The 14,005-nt window shown below is 32.5% G+C and overlaps 1 protein-coding gene across 1 annotated transcript; it reads left to right on the forward strand.

Moving 5' to 3' along the window:
• Positions 1–5,694: 5,694 nt before the first annotated feature.
• LOC128182200 (propionyl-CoA carboxylase beta chain, mitochondrial-like) lies at positions 5,695–13,404 on the forward strand. The gene is made up of 5 exons (XM_052850803.1): positions 5,695–5,728; positions 6,074–6,181; positions 6,527–6,627; positions 7,050–7,148; positions 13,381–13,404. The coding sequence occupies exons 1-5, from the start codon at positions 5,695–5,697 to the stop codon at positions 13,402–13,404; spliced, it is 366 nt and encodes a 121-aa protein (XP_052706763.1).
• Positions 13,405–14,005: the final 601 nt, after the last annotated feature.

The raw sequence follows: 14,005 nt of genomic DNA on the forward strand, positions 1-14,005 counted from the left end.
ATGGGGTACGGCGAACGCTCTTTTCAAAACTAACAAGTAAAACAGGAAACATGGGGATAAAACCCTTCCTTTAATTTCTTAGTTGTTTATATGGAGTGGAATGGATTTTAAAAAAAACATGCCCCCCCCCCCCCTCACTTTTTCTCGCAGCAGACATTTTTCTTCATTCAAATATAAAAATTGAAGAAGCACGGGGTTTCTTTATTGGAAGGAAGTAAAGTAATAAATGGTAGTGAAAATAAGGAAATCAACAATGAAATTGGAGCTATTAAAAGGAATGCTACGCACCCCCTCCCCGGATTAGGGTTTTCATGATTTTGAAAAATATCCCTTTTATCTATTTTTTTATTTATTCACTTTTTTTTGCTTGTAAATATTTTGTTTTTCAATTGGAGGAGGCTGCCCCCCCCCCTTGAATAACGTTACTTCGTGCCTGAACGTGCCTCTTGGAAGTTTTTGGTCGTGTGAGTGTTTGTTGTTTCTGTCCGTTTGTTGTTTTATATGTTTGTGTTCCTTGTTTTTGTGTCTTCGTCTTTGTTGTTTTGTTTGTTTGTAAGTTGTTTGTTGTTTTCTGTCAGTGCGTTTGTTGTTTTCTGTCTGTGTGTTTCTTGTTTTCTGTCTGTGTGTTTGTTGTTTTTTGTCTGTGTGTTTGTTGTTTTTTGTCTGTAACACTGTGCCGGATAATTATGCCAGTGCCAAGGTGGCATTTTTGCCCCCGCTTAAGATGCAGTTTTGGAAAAATCCATATATACCAAATGGTAGACAATTGTCTAGAGAGTATATAACCACTTTTGTTTTTAGTGTATTTCACCTGACAGGTGAGATATTTACCTTTAAAAATTAATATCCCATAGGAAAATGATAATTCCCATAGGAGAATTGATTCTCCTACAGGAAATATTGACAATCCTGTAGGATTTTTAAAAAGTCCTATAGGAATTTTATTTCATATAGGGGAATGGTATTTCCTGTAGGAATTTGATTCAGACATGTAGTTTTCCTATAGGATATTAAGTTTTCATATCGGATTTAATCAAATCCTATCGGAATTGAAATTGCTATAGGAAGTTCTTTTATTCCGATAGGAAATTTCAAATTACCTATAGGAATATTGCTTTTCCTATGGGAAAAATTATTTTCCTATAAGAATTTATGTTTGAAAGGTAAATATCTCACCTGACAGGTGAGATACAATGATAACAAAGGTGGATGTAAACTCTTTAAGCAATGGTCTATAATATGGCATGAATTTTTCGATATATGCAGCTTAGACGGGTGCAAAAATGCCACCTTGGCACTGGCGTGATTATCCGGCACAGTGTTCTGTGTAGTTGTTTTCTGTCTGTGCATTTGTTGTTTTCTGTCTGTGTCTGTCGTTTTTTGTCTGTGTAGTTGTTTTCTGTCTTTGTGTTTGTTGTTTTCTGTCTGTGTCTGTCGTCTTTTGTCTGTGTAGTTGTTTTCTGTCTGTGTGTTTGTTGTTTTATGTCTGTGTCTGTTGTTTTTTTTCTGTGTAGTTGTTTTCTGTCAGTGTGTTTGTTGTTTTATGTCTGTGCGTTTGTTGTTTTCTGTCTGTGTGTTTGTTGTTTTCTGTCTGTGTAGTTGTTTTCTGTCTTTGTGTTTGCTGTTTTCTGTCTATGTGTTTGTTGTTTTCTGTCTGTGTCTGTCGTTTCTGGGAGTTGATTTTAATCAACTCTCCTATGCAGTTATTCAGACAAACCGAAAGTGAAACAGTGTTTGGACCTCAGCACAAATCATCACCGCTGACAAGATTTAGTTCTTGAAAATAATTGATAAATTCAATGTAATATATACTAAAGCATTGTTTTTTCAAGAAAACTTATTTATACATGTAAATACCTTTAAAATAGTCAGATTTTAAATGGTACGAACAATTTAAATATTTTTTGTAGTCGTATGTATTCCTACGCCAGAGTTCAATATAGTCTCGTTCAACTCGACGCTCGGCTGTCTCTGTAAATCCTTGTCGGAGATTTACGGGGTCAGCCGAGCGTTTGGTTGAACGATACTAGAGTTCAATATTGCTTGGATCCATACAATTTTCGAGAAATATTTCCATCACTGATACATAGTTTGATTGAATTAATTCTATCTTTAAATATTATTTAACATGATTCATATGGGGGTTTCTCGACATTCTTGTCGAAAAAGTCCAAAAATTCATATCATAACAATGTGCGTAATTCAAATTAGAAACTACATGTTCTTGTCACGAAAAATAACATATCATTGATTTTAAAATAAATAAACATGGACAAAATCAACTCCCGTCAGTTCTTCAGTACTTTGATTTGTCTGTATAATTGTTTTCTGTCTGTGTGTTTGTTGTTTTCTTTCTATGTCTGTCGTCTTTTGTCTGTGTAGTTGTTTTCTGTGTTCTGTGATCTTGTTTTTTCTGTCTGTATAAATGGTTTTTTTCTCTGCGCTTGTGGTTTTTTTTTTCGTATTGTTGTTCTTTTCTGTGTGGTAGTTTCCTGAGTCTTTGTTGCTCTCTGTGTGCATGGTTAACCGGTTGTTTTCAATCTGTGTTTGTTCGCTATTTAAATGTTTGTGGGTTGTCTGTTTATTGTTGTGTGATTGTTGTGAGTTTTCTTTGTCTGGTTGTTTGTTAATTTTTGTCCTATTTGTTTTTGAGCTATTGAATTGTTGTTTTTCCGGTATGTTGTAATACATCTATACCTTTTTCTTTAACAACAGAATTCTAAATTTGTATGTCAAGGGATGTTTTTTATATTTCGGAGTTGTCGACGTGCAATACAAAAGACGTTGTTTTAGCCGTTTTAACAACAGTGTGCATTATTTACAAAGAAGATGGGGGGATAAGGCGTGTAAAATGTCCATACACGGTCGGACAAGCTACTGAAAAATAAAAATATCAATAAATCTGGGGGTTTTGTTTTTAAATCATTTAAAACAATATACATTTTACATATCATTGATTTTTAATCTATAAACTTTTTTAATACTTGGAATATGTTAACCCAAACAGGCGTATACGTATCAAAACCTGCTAATGCTGTCATTTTTTAGAACTTCAGCTATATAGGGCATTTTCTTTTACAGAGTGGGTCTGTGCTCCATATTTTTCTCATAGTCTAGATAAGGTCTTTTGGAAAACAAACCGATTTCAATCAACAAAAACGTGAAGAGATGACCCACTATACATTAAAAATATAACTTTGTATCTTAACAACTAAACCTTTTAAAAAAATAATGCAAGTCCGTAAATTCGTGGTCAAAATCACACATAATATTTAGACAGTCTACATTGTTGTGTCTGAAATGGCTCAGTGGTTAGAGTACCTGCATAAGCTAATCTTTTTTTTTTTTTTTTTTTTTTTTTTTTGTATGTACCGGTATTTATTAATTAAACACAATACATTTGGATGCGAGATAAAACCTCTCTAGATATACATCACCTGAGGTGCCAGGGGCCCCCTGGATCAGTAATGCTGTTCAGAGGTATAAATGAATCATACATCTATATATAATGTACAAAGTATCTGTTTTCTTTAGTATTTATAATTGTATTTTTTTAAGCGTAATTAGACGTAGATATGAAATAACACAAAGTAATACAAGTAATATTCAAGTAAAATAAGAGTACTATTCGGGGAGGTATCATTCAGTCAATTGATATAATATTCGTATCAATATTGTGCATATATTTGTAAAGCATTTTTATATTTTGTACAAAGTATTTGTTTTCTTCAATATTTATAATTGTATTTTTTTAAAGCGTAATTAGACGTAAATATAAAATAACACATTTTAAAACAAGTAATAGTAAAGTAAAATAAGAGTACTATTCGGGGAGGTATCATTCAGTCAATTAATATAATATTCGTATCAATATTGTACATATATTTGTAGAACATGCCTGTTCAATAAAATATTTTTAGCAATAAATATATAATCGGAGCATAAAGCAAATATGCGGCAGGACTAACAACAACATCACAGTCCAAAATTGCCTACCGCATATATGTGAAGAGGGGCAGGTCTCCCTCTTGTTCATTACAATAGTACATTAATAAAGTTTATAATATTTCATTTATCATATACTATTTGATAATTTTTTCAAGAATGCTAAAGTTTAAATTTACACAGTTTGATTTTTTTTTACAGTAAGATACAATTGCATAAGCGCATTTTAAGAAAAAAAAAAAAACCAGCACATATCTTCAGATGACACATGTTCGTTTAAGATTCTACGTTTCATTTTATATTTGTAAATTTACCATGCAATGAATGACAGAGTGTTGTCTAAGATAAGAGTATATTTGTTGCTCGTGAAAATAAAGCCAATGACAATCAATTTCCATGTAACATCAATATTTAGTATCAGAGAAATTTTCCGGCAAAGTGGCATTATCAAGTCACACTCGTAGATTAAATGTTTTATATTTTCTGGCGTATTGCAATTATTACAGTTACCAATAATGTTTTTATCCCATTTACTAACCAATAGATTCGTGGTCAACAAGTTGTGAAGTAATTTTTAATTAACTTCTAATACAGATTTATCAAATAATGATCGAATCTTGTTCTTGTAGATTACATTAAAGTAGTACTTGTCTATTTGGAATTCTTTACACCATATATTTTCCATAATAGGTTTTTGGGATTTCTTGTTTATAAGAATATTGTAGAAAAATTTAGACTTTTTATTTGAAGTCTCTTCTAGCTTTCCTTCAAAATAGAAATGTAACTTAGTGAGCGAATTCGTGAAATTTATGGTTTGTAAATCTATTCTTGAAATGTGCAACTTTATTGCATTTTTAACTATGAAGTACTCATATAAAAAATTGCTTGTTGATTCCAAGCATTCTTTTATGTTGTTTATTGTTTTGAAGCCATTTTCATTAAAAGGGTCTTTTACTAGTAATAAACCTTTAGTCCAACTTAAAAAAAAATAGAGATTTACCCTTAAAACATATGTTTTTATTGAACCAGAATATTTTGATTAGCAAAATTGGTTAATGAAATATCTTTGCATTCGTGACAGGCCACAAAGACCTCTTTACAGAACACAGGGAGGGAGTTTAATTTAAATTCGGTGTATTTTTTAATGCTTGAATTGATCAAAAATGGAATATTGATATTATGTTTAACTACACAAGCGTTCAAGAGTGAAGATAGACTACTTCTATTTTGAATAATTTTCGAAACCCATGAAGCTTTTATAGCTTTGAGTTTTGATTCAATGTCTGTAATACCAATGCCGCCTTCATTTATGTTTCTAATTAAGGACGCGCTCTCGATTTCCCCAAATAAAAGAGAAATATATTTTATTACAATGTAATACTCTTTATGGGAGATTGTTCAGGGTTTTCTAAAAATAGTAGCCGTGTACAAAACCTTGGAGATTAAAAGAGAATTTATAAGATGGCATTTTCCAAAAATACATGTAGTTAATTTTCTACTTCGCCAAGAGTCAAGTATTTTTTCAAATTCCTTAAGTTTACATAACCAGTTTCTTTCATTATTTTCGGTTTTATTATGCCCCATATATATACCAAAACATTTCATTGTTTCAAAATTAATTTTTATACCTTTAAGAGTTGTTTTGCCTTCCATAGTATGTTTAAGCGCCCCTAAAGGAATACATTCCGTCTTTGATAAATTCAACTTTGTTCCTGATACAGATCCAAAGTTTTCAATAATTTTGACAACATGTTCAAGGGATTCTATGTCCTTAACAGGGAAAGTACTATCATCTGCATGTTGTATGTATTTAATTTCATTTTGTGTGTTGCTTATTTAAATCCTTTAACACCATCAGAATTATTAATTCTCGTTGATAAAATTTCCATTACAAATAGAAATAAAATAGCTGAGACAGGACATCCTTGTCTAATACCTCTATACATATGACATTTTCTAGAGACCCAACCATTGTTTTTTTATATATAGAAATAAGGATTTGTATACAAAATTTTGATCCATTTAACAAAATTGTCGCCGAAATTAAATTTCCTCATTAATCATTAGACCATTGTGACTTTCTAGCTGGGATTTTGTATTACCATAAAAACTTATTGTATTGCATCAGGCTGTCTGGATATCAATGCTTCTGTAAAGGGGGCTCGCTTTGTTCGGTTCTGTGATGCTTTCAATATCCCAATTGTGATGTTCGTATATGTACCGGGAATTTTACCAGGTAAATCCATACCGGTATTTATTTTTAAAAATGAAAATCAATTTTAACAATCCTTTGATTGTAATGGCTCAAAGAAAATCTCTTGTCATGTTAAAAGGTCTTGTATTTTAAGAGGGTTTACAAATTACGACCTACTTCTGCAATGAACTTGACGTGTGTAAAAAGACCAAGAATGAAGCTATTTATCAGTAGACAATGATGTGTGTTCGTTAAATTGTCTTGTGAAAAGATCTTATGTCAAAGGTTAATTTACAAATAATAACCTACTCCAATGAATTGGTGTGTAGAAAAATAATGAAGCTCGATAAATCTTGATGTTTACAAGCATCTCCACAATTTTTGTAGGAACTAACCAGGAGTATGGAGGAATTATCCGACATGGAGCCAAGCTTCTGTTTGCTTATGCTGAAGCTACTGTACCTAAAATCACAGTCATCACGCGTAAGGTGAGCTAAAGTAACCTATATAAAAGCATTTCTAGAAATAAAAAGTAATCTCCTTTTATAGTGAATAACTACATGTACTCAAAACACCAGTCATGATTGTAAAGATAAATATCCATTTTTGTTCCTGTGGTGATATACAGGACACAAGGCATCATAGTATGAGTTACCGTGTCATATCATGGTAAGATGAGATTTGTACAGAGAAATGCCCACATCAATGTGTACAGTAAAGTATCTTGTTTATGTAAAATAAAAGAATCATATGTTACCACATTCACAGATTTATAGTCAGAACTGTATAATTATCAAATACCATGTGTTGTAGTTAGTACAAAATTGTATTGGCATATCAAGTACTGAGGTTTGACCTGTATTCTAGTAATGTTTCTCCCTACAATTCCATGTTTCTCCCTTTATTCCAGGCGTACGGTGGGGCCTTTGATGTAATGAGTTCTAAACACCTGAGAGGAGACACAAACTATGCTTGGCCCACAGCAGAGGTCGCTGTCATGGGAGCAAAGGTCAGGAGTCACTTTATCTATTCAATGTTCTATACTATAAAAAAAACCAAAGAGTCAAAGTATTTTGATAAAAATGTCAAAGTATGTGTTTGATAATTTAACTTGAGAAGATAAATTAAAACACACTTAATCTTAATTCTAATTACAGTAGGCTTCCTTTTTTCTCAGCTAAATTTTTTAAATCTATTAAAAAAAAGCTACAGGTATATGTTGTACCATTTAAGTGGGAGTTGATTTTAATCAACTCTCCCATGCAGTTACTCAAACAAACCGAAAGTGAAACACTGTTTGGACCACAGCACAAATCATCGCCGCTGACAAGACTTAATTAGTTCTTTTCTTTTAAATAATTGATAAATTCGAAATAATGTACGCTATAGCTTTTTTTTTCAAGGAAACTTATTTATAAATACCTTGAAAATAGCCATATTTTAAATGGTACGAACAATTTAGATATTTTTTGTAGTCGTATGTATTCTTACGCCAATATAGGCTCGTTCAACTCGACGCTCGGCTGTCTCCGTAAATCTCCGACAAGCAGAGAGTTTCTCTTGCTTGTCGGAGATTAACGGCGACAGCCGAGCGTTTGTTTGAACGAGACGAGAGTTCAATATTGCTTGGATCCCTAAATTTTCTAGAAAAATATCTATAACTGACACATAGTTTGATTGAATTAAATTAATTCTATCTTTAAATATCGTTGTCCATCCATCCGTCTGTCAGTCTGTAAACTTTTAACATTTTTTACTTCTTCTCAAAAACCACTGGAAACATATTTGCGAATGTAAATATTAAGTACCGGTAATGATATTGCATATCACAATATGGACTTTAATGATTGCTATTCAGAGTCTGAATCAACAATGAGCATGCATACAAAATGGTAGCTCCACTTAAATTAAGCATTTTGTTGATTGAATCATGCATCCTTTCAAGTTATTATTACATACAAGGATATCAACCTGAAGTATAGTATATGAACTCCCTATTTTCCTTTCATTATTTTTTTGTTGTTGAGATTTTTTAGTTTGGGTAGAGGGTCATTTTAATCAGACTACAAACAATGTTGAGAATTTATAATTTATTCATGACACTTTGCATACCTGGATGAAACAGAACAGTTTCCGGTCAACAATCATCATTTTACAAACGAACTTGCAACAAAGTCATAAATATTTTTAAATCTCATGTATTGCTTTTTGGTGAACAAAATTTATACAAAACCATTAATTTACAACCATTTTGATTTCTGTAATTATATTTTAAAGCCATTAGATTGATTATCTGTGATAAATAGGCATCCATTAATTTGGTTGCAATTGTTATGTAAAGCGTAGTCCTGTACCACAATCATGTATCACATCAATTGAGAATATAAAAAATCTGAGTATAAATTGAGCATAAAAAAAATCAATACAGATCATAGGTTAACAACTCATTAACTAAAAATGCGTAGAATTCTAAAACTTAATATTTTAACATACATGTAAAAAGTATAAATAAGTACAAAAGAAAAAAGTCTTAAGTTTGTGGGAGATTGTTCAGTTAAAGCTGACATGAATTCATTAATATGCATTATTTCCCTTTTATCTTCGACTACCCCCATATTAGTTGTCAAATTCTATTCTTCTGCTCATCACTACACACTCCCAATATGAGGCTAAGAGCACTACTCATACTTCACTAAGTCAGGTTTTGCACATTACATTGGACGGAAAGATTTGAAGGAACAAAAATGATATGACAATCACTGCACTAGTAAGGAATATCCACTGAAAGATGAAACAAAACATACTGAAATCCAGGCACATATATTTCAAAAACCCTATATCATGGTAGAACATTCCCCTGTGTCATAAGGTTATTATAATATTGTATTTGTGCAAACCACATGCTGTAGCAGATCGTGCAGCGGCAGCATGGCCATCAGACTTTAAAAGACGGGGTGTTTTGGTAGAAACTGAAAGCAACAATGTGACATTGTTTATACATTCTTTGATTTACTATTGCTTATAACTGTGTTTGATTTGGTGTGGCTTAGGTCTACAATAAGATGTAGACATTATGCACTCTAAATAAACGACACACATGTTCAATTTGCATGTGAAGTAAGGCAGCACAGCACTATCTGTGCAAGATAATGTGGATACAATGGAAATTCTTTCAAAGAATAAACCATCCTTTATTTTTATTGATTGAAGTTTCCTTCATTTTTTTAACAAACATAGTACTATAATGTGTAGTTCAATTATTTTGGGGTCCATGCAACCTGAAAGCCTCGATTGGAAAGCAACCGACTGTAACTTTCTCAGTTGGTATACCCCAGAGGCATTTGAGGAGTGATCGAAACTAATGTTGCAACCAAATGGTTTTTTGAATTCATGTCAGCTTTAATGATTGATAACTGATTTCTCACAGGTCATGAAGATCATTAAAATTCATAAAATGATTTGCCACTTTTATTGCACCGTGTATAAGAAGACAGATTTCAAATAAAAATTTTAAAATAGTTGAGGAGATAAAAAGCTTTGGAATGCTTGAGTTAGCTGCAGGTCTGTAGCTGAAAAAGTTTGTATTGACGAGATCCATCTGAATTTTTTCAGAGCAGGAGCCACAGATCTACAGCTACATGTATGCCTGAGTATACTGTACTGTTTGCTCAGTTTAAATAAGACACTTTTTTTTTTTAAAAATAGTTGAGGAGATAAAGAGCTTTGGAATGCTTGAGTTAGCTGCAGGTCTGTAGCTGAAAAAGTTTGTATTGACAAGATCCATCTGAATTTTTTCAGAGCAGGAGCCACAGATCTACAGCTATGCCTGAGTATATACTGTACTGTTTGCTCAGTTTAAATAAGACATTTTTTTTTATATATATTAAAAACATTCAATGACAAGTAACGATACCCCCCCCCCCCCCCACCTTCACCCCCTCTAACCGTACACGCACAAATTTGCCATATCTTTTAAATTTATATTTGCTGGCCCATCAATGGCAAGACATGTTGCTACATACTACAAAAAAGAGATTATGTAATTTTGAATTACATAATAGAACACAACTCCACATAAATACACTGTATGCCATTTTAAAGACTGACATGTCTCGATTAAAAAAAATAAATAAACTACTTTTTTCCCAAAAAAGGAGACAATGGGCATTCACTGTGGAATCATTTAAATTTGTGGGGGCCAATTTTCATGGATTGAGCATTTTTTGCTTATTCGTGGGGATGTAATTTCATGGATGAATCAGTTTTCAGTTTCAGTAACAAAACTCTTTCAAAATATGTTTTCATCGAAGATGTAAATTTGTTAGGGAGGGCTACCCAGGAATACCATGAAAATTGAGCCACCACAAGTTGTTATGATTCCACAGTATTCTGCCGACTAGTATTTTACAGGGCAAACTAATGTAGAAGAACTTAAGACATGTAATACATTTCAAGATGAAGTTATCCTAATACTACCGTACTCATCCTAATTATCAAGAGGAATGATTCATATACATGTATAACTAATAAATATCACAACAAGTGAAAAGCTGTCAATGTGACAGCAAATCGGGTTTTCATTTATTAATGTGAACTGTATCCATAATCCATGTCAACCCGTATCCAGTGAAATGGACTACCCTATATGCAATATTTTGCCAAAAAATGACTAAGTTCAAAAGCTGGTATTTTTTTCATAAATTATCAGAAATCAAAATCCTAGCAATATGCACACCTCTGAGATATGTACAATTGATCTGCAAAAGAACAAGTTCCTATCTTGAAAACTGTAGGAGGATTTATCCGTACAATGAGGGTTCCCTTTTGGCAGCCGCCCACCCGCTCACCCACCAACCATTGCCACCATTTTAATAACCAGATTTTTCCATTGGAAAACCCGGTTAATAAAAATAAATTGAGTCAACAATTATCATCAAAAATATATAGGTACATGTATATCAAAATAAATCAGTATCTGGCTATAGCTTTGAGTACCAGTGCCTGTTTATATGCTAAATTAGTCACTATACACTTGACATCACAACAAGTTATCAGTGTAAACATACATACTCTCAAACCATGATTGTCTGGAACTTAGTCATTCCAAGAAAAGGACTGAGGTAACCAATGATTCAAGACATTATACATAAATTCATTAAGTCAGGGGTAGGGACTTTCAAATCACTTCAACATACATGTAGCCATGGCATTGAGATACTGATGTTCAAAATACCTAAGTTTGACTAGCATAGCTAGTATACGAGTATGTAAATATCACATATGAATATAAAAGACATTCCAAACATATTTTCAGGAGTACTCCCACTGTTGAAAAATGCACCATTATTATTTACTACACTGGGACTTGCACTGAATCAAAGCATCCACAAATAACAGGGGTGCCTCATAAAAGAGGTATACGAGGGTCAATCAAAAAATACGAAGACAATGTGGCTGTCTATCATATATTTTTCATGAAAGTCATACTTAACAGATTAATGTTATTGATATGCGAAGTTTTAGTCCATTTGATGAAACGGTATTTTTATTACCCCTTTTTAAAAACAACATGTTTTGTCACCACGGCGCACGTTAACGTTCAAAACATGACGTCAAGATTAAACACGCACAGTTTATAGATAAACCCCATCTTTATATCACGCTTAGTCTCTTGTGCCTTTCTCCTTACAATTCAAAATGGCACTGAATCACTTAACATCTTATTTGCACACATTTGTTCGAGAATCATAAGTTAGTTCTTCACAGTTTTCATTTTCTAACCATGTATCTCTTAGTTTATAGTAAGGACAACCCTGAACGCCGGTTGACGTTACTTATTTTTGTACCAAATATTTACAGATATTCTACTCTCTTTCGGACAATTTGATATTCAAAATACCACCCCTACAAAATTTATTGCAGTTAAACACAAACTTGCAAATAATTGTTGACTTATTTTTTGCACCATTGAGCATTTTCACAGCTTGTATCGTCCTTTTCCTGAGTTAAATCTGTTTTGTTAGTACTTCTCGTTGCGCCGTGACGTCCGGCGACGTCGATGTTTTTAGTCAATTCTAAAGAGAACTATCTGTCTTTAGTTACTAATATCTGTTCGAAAAAACAATATATCCCGTCATTATTTGGAACATAGAATACCATGACCTTACTAAATTTGAGGTTTCAATATTATTTGGTTTTAAGCCCGATTTATAGAGATATTACTTTCAACATTATATAGTTTATTGTTGACATAACACAAATTTTGACCGTGCGCCGTGACCTCATTTTTGCAGGATTAGATTCCTAATAATTCTTAGAAGTAAAGGAATTTATGAACTTTTTTTTCTTGCAAATTGTTTGAAATTATTGTTAAATTATGTCTACCAAATTTAGTAATGATATGACGTTAAGTAACATAGCTATGACAAAAGTCTTCGTATTTTTTGATTGACCCTCGTACTGATACATAATCACAGTTTAGCAATACAACAATCCAGATAATAAGAGTGATCTAACAGTGCCTTGGAATTGGCACTGGCCTGGAAGTTAATATTAATCACCGGTAATGATTAAACCGGGCTTTACATGTACAAGATAATCTATGAGGAAGTTATCCATTGATGAAATGTATCTATTGAAAGATTTATCATCACTGCATCCTGATCACTTGCAAAGAGCTGGAAGAGCTTAACATTGTTATTGAAAGAAAACATTCATTAGTAAGACAAATCTAGTGATTTTGAGGTTGATTTTGTCCACCATGTTCAGATATGCTTCATTAATTGTTGGAGCACAATAGTTGGTTGTAGCTGCAGAATGGCTGCATGGTGGCTGAAACAATTTTCCACATAACATCCACCTTAAGGTTAAATCCTGACATTATTAATTAAAGGTATTTCTCGACTAAATCTGGTATTGATGTGCGTTTTAAGGCTTCGTCTTCAAGGATGCTTCCAGACTAAAAAATTTAATGTGCAAATTAAAAAGTAATAGCATAAAAAGATAGTAGTGAGTTGACTATTTCTAAAGAAAATTTAGAAAAACATAATAAATACCAGACAATCTGTAGATTATTTGAGTATTTTTTTGTAAACAAAACTCCAGTTATTGCTATCCGAAAGTCCAATAACTGTGAAACGTCCGTTACAGTCATTACTACCCATTTTACTATCTTTGACATCAGTTAATGTGTTATAAGTGCAGTGTACTTGTAATTAAGTCCATATGTGTTTTCATTCTAGGTAAATTATCAGTCTAAAGCCTGATAAACTGAAGCTAAACTGAAGCTATTGACTTCTTTAAAGAGTATTGTTTTTGCAGTTTCATAGATTAAAATTGTCTTTGTCAGAGATTCTAACCAATTTGATACATATTCGCTGTGCCGCATTGACGTCAAAATTTGATATGCCTGGGTAGTCAGATTTTTATGGCTTGGTAAATATACTTATATTATTTTCGTATTTCAACTCACACAAAAGTGAAACTTAAAAGCAACATGAGCATATATAATTTCATGATCAACTTTAGGTCTACAGACACTTTTTAAATAGAAGTTAAAGGGTTTTTTTAATTGCCCAGTTTATGTGACTCTGCGGTGGGTACCCGATAATCAACTAGTTATAGTGTACCTAAAATATTTTAAAAAATACTAGTATACCTTTGTAAAATTATTTGTTCATTGTTTATGCCAATTTTCACTAATATCCGTACCTTGGAAAAGAAAATATCTGGGTTGTTGAACAACCCTCCTACATTCAGCGTATATTTCCACGTATGTTTGTATTGGAACTCTGCGACATTTAATTTCCTGTGAATACACTTACCCTATTCATGGTGAATAACCACGATCACAAATATAGAAGTCTT

Source organism: Crassostrea angulata, chromosome 4, assembly GCF_025612915.1.
Source record: "Crassostrea angulata isolate pt1a10 chromosome 4, ASM2561291v2, whole genome shotgun sequence".
Classification (NCBI taxonomy): domain Eukaryota; kingdom Metazoa; phylum Mollusca; class Bivalvia; order Ostreida; family Ostreidae; genus Magallana; species Magallana angulata.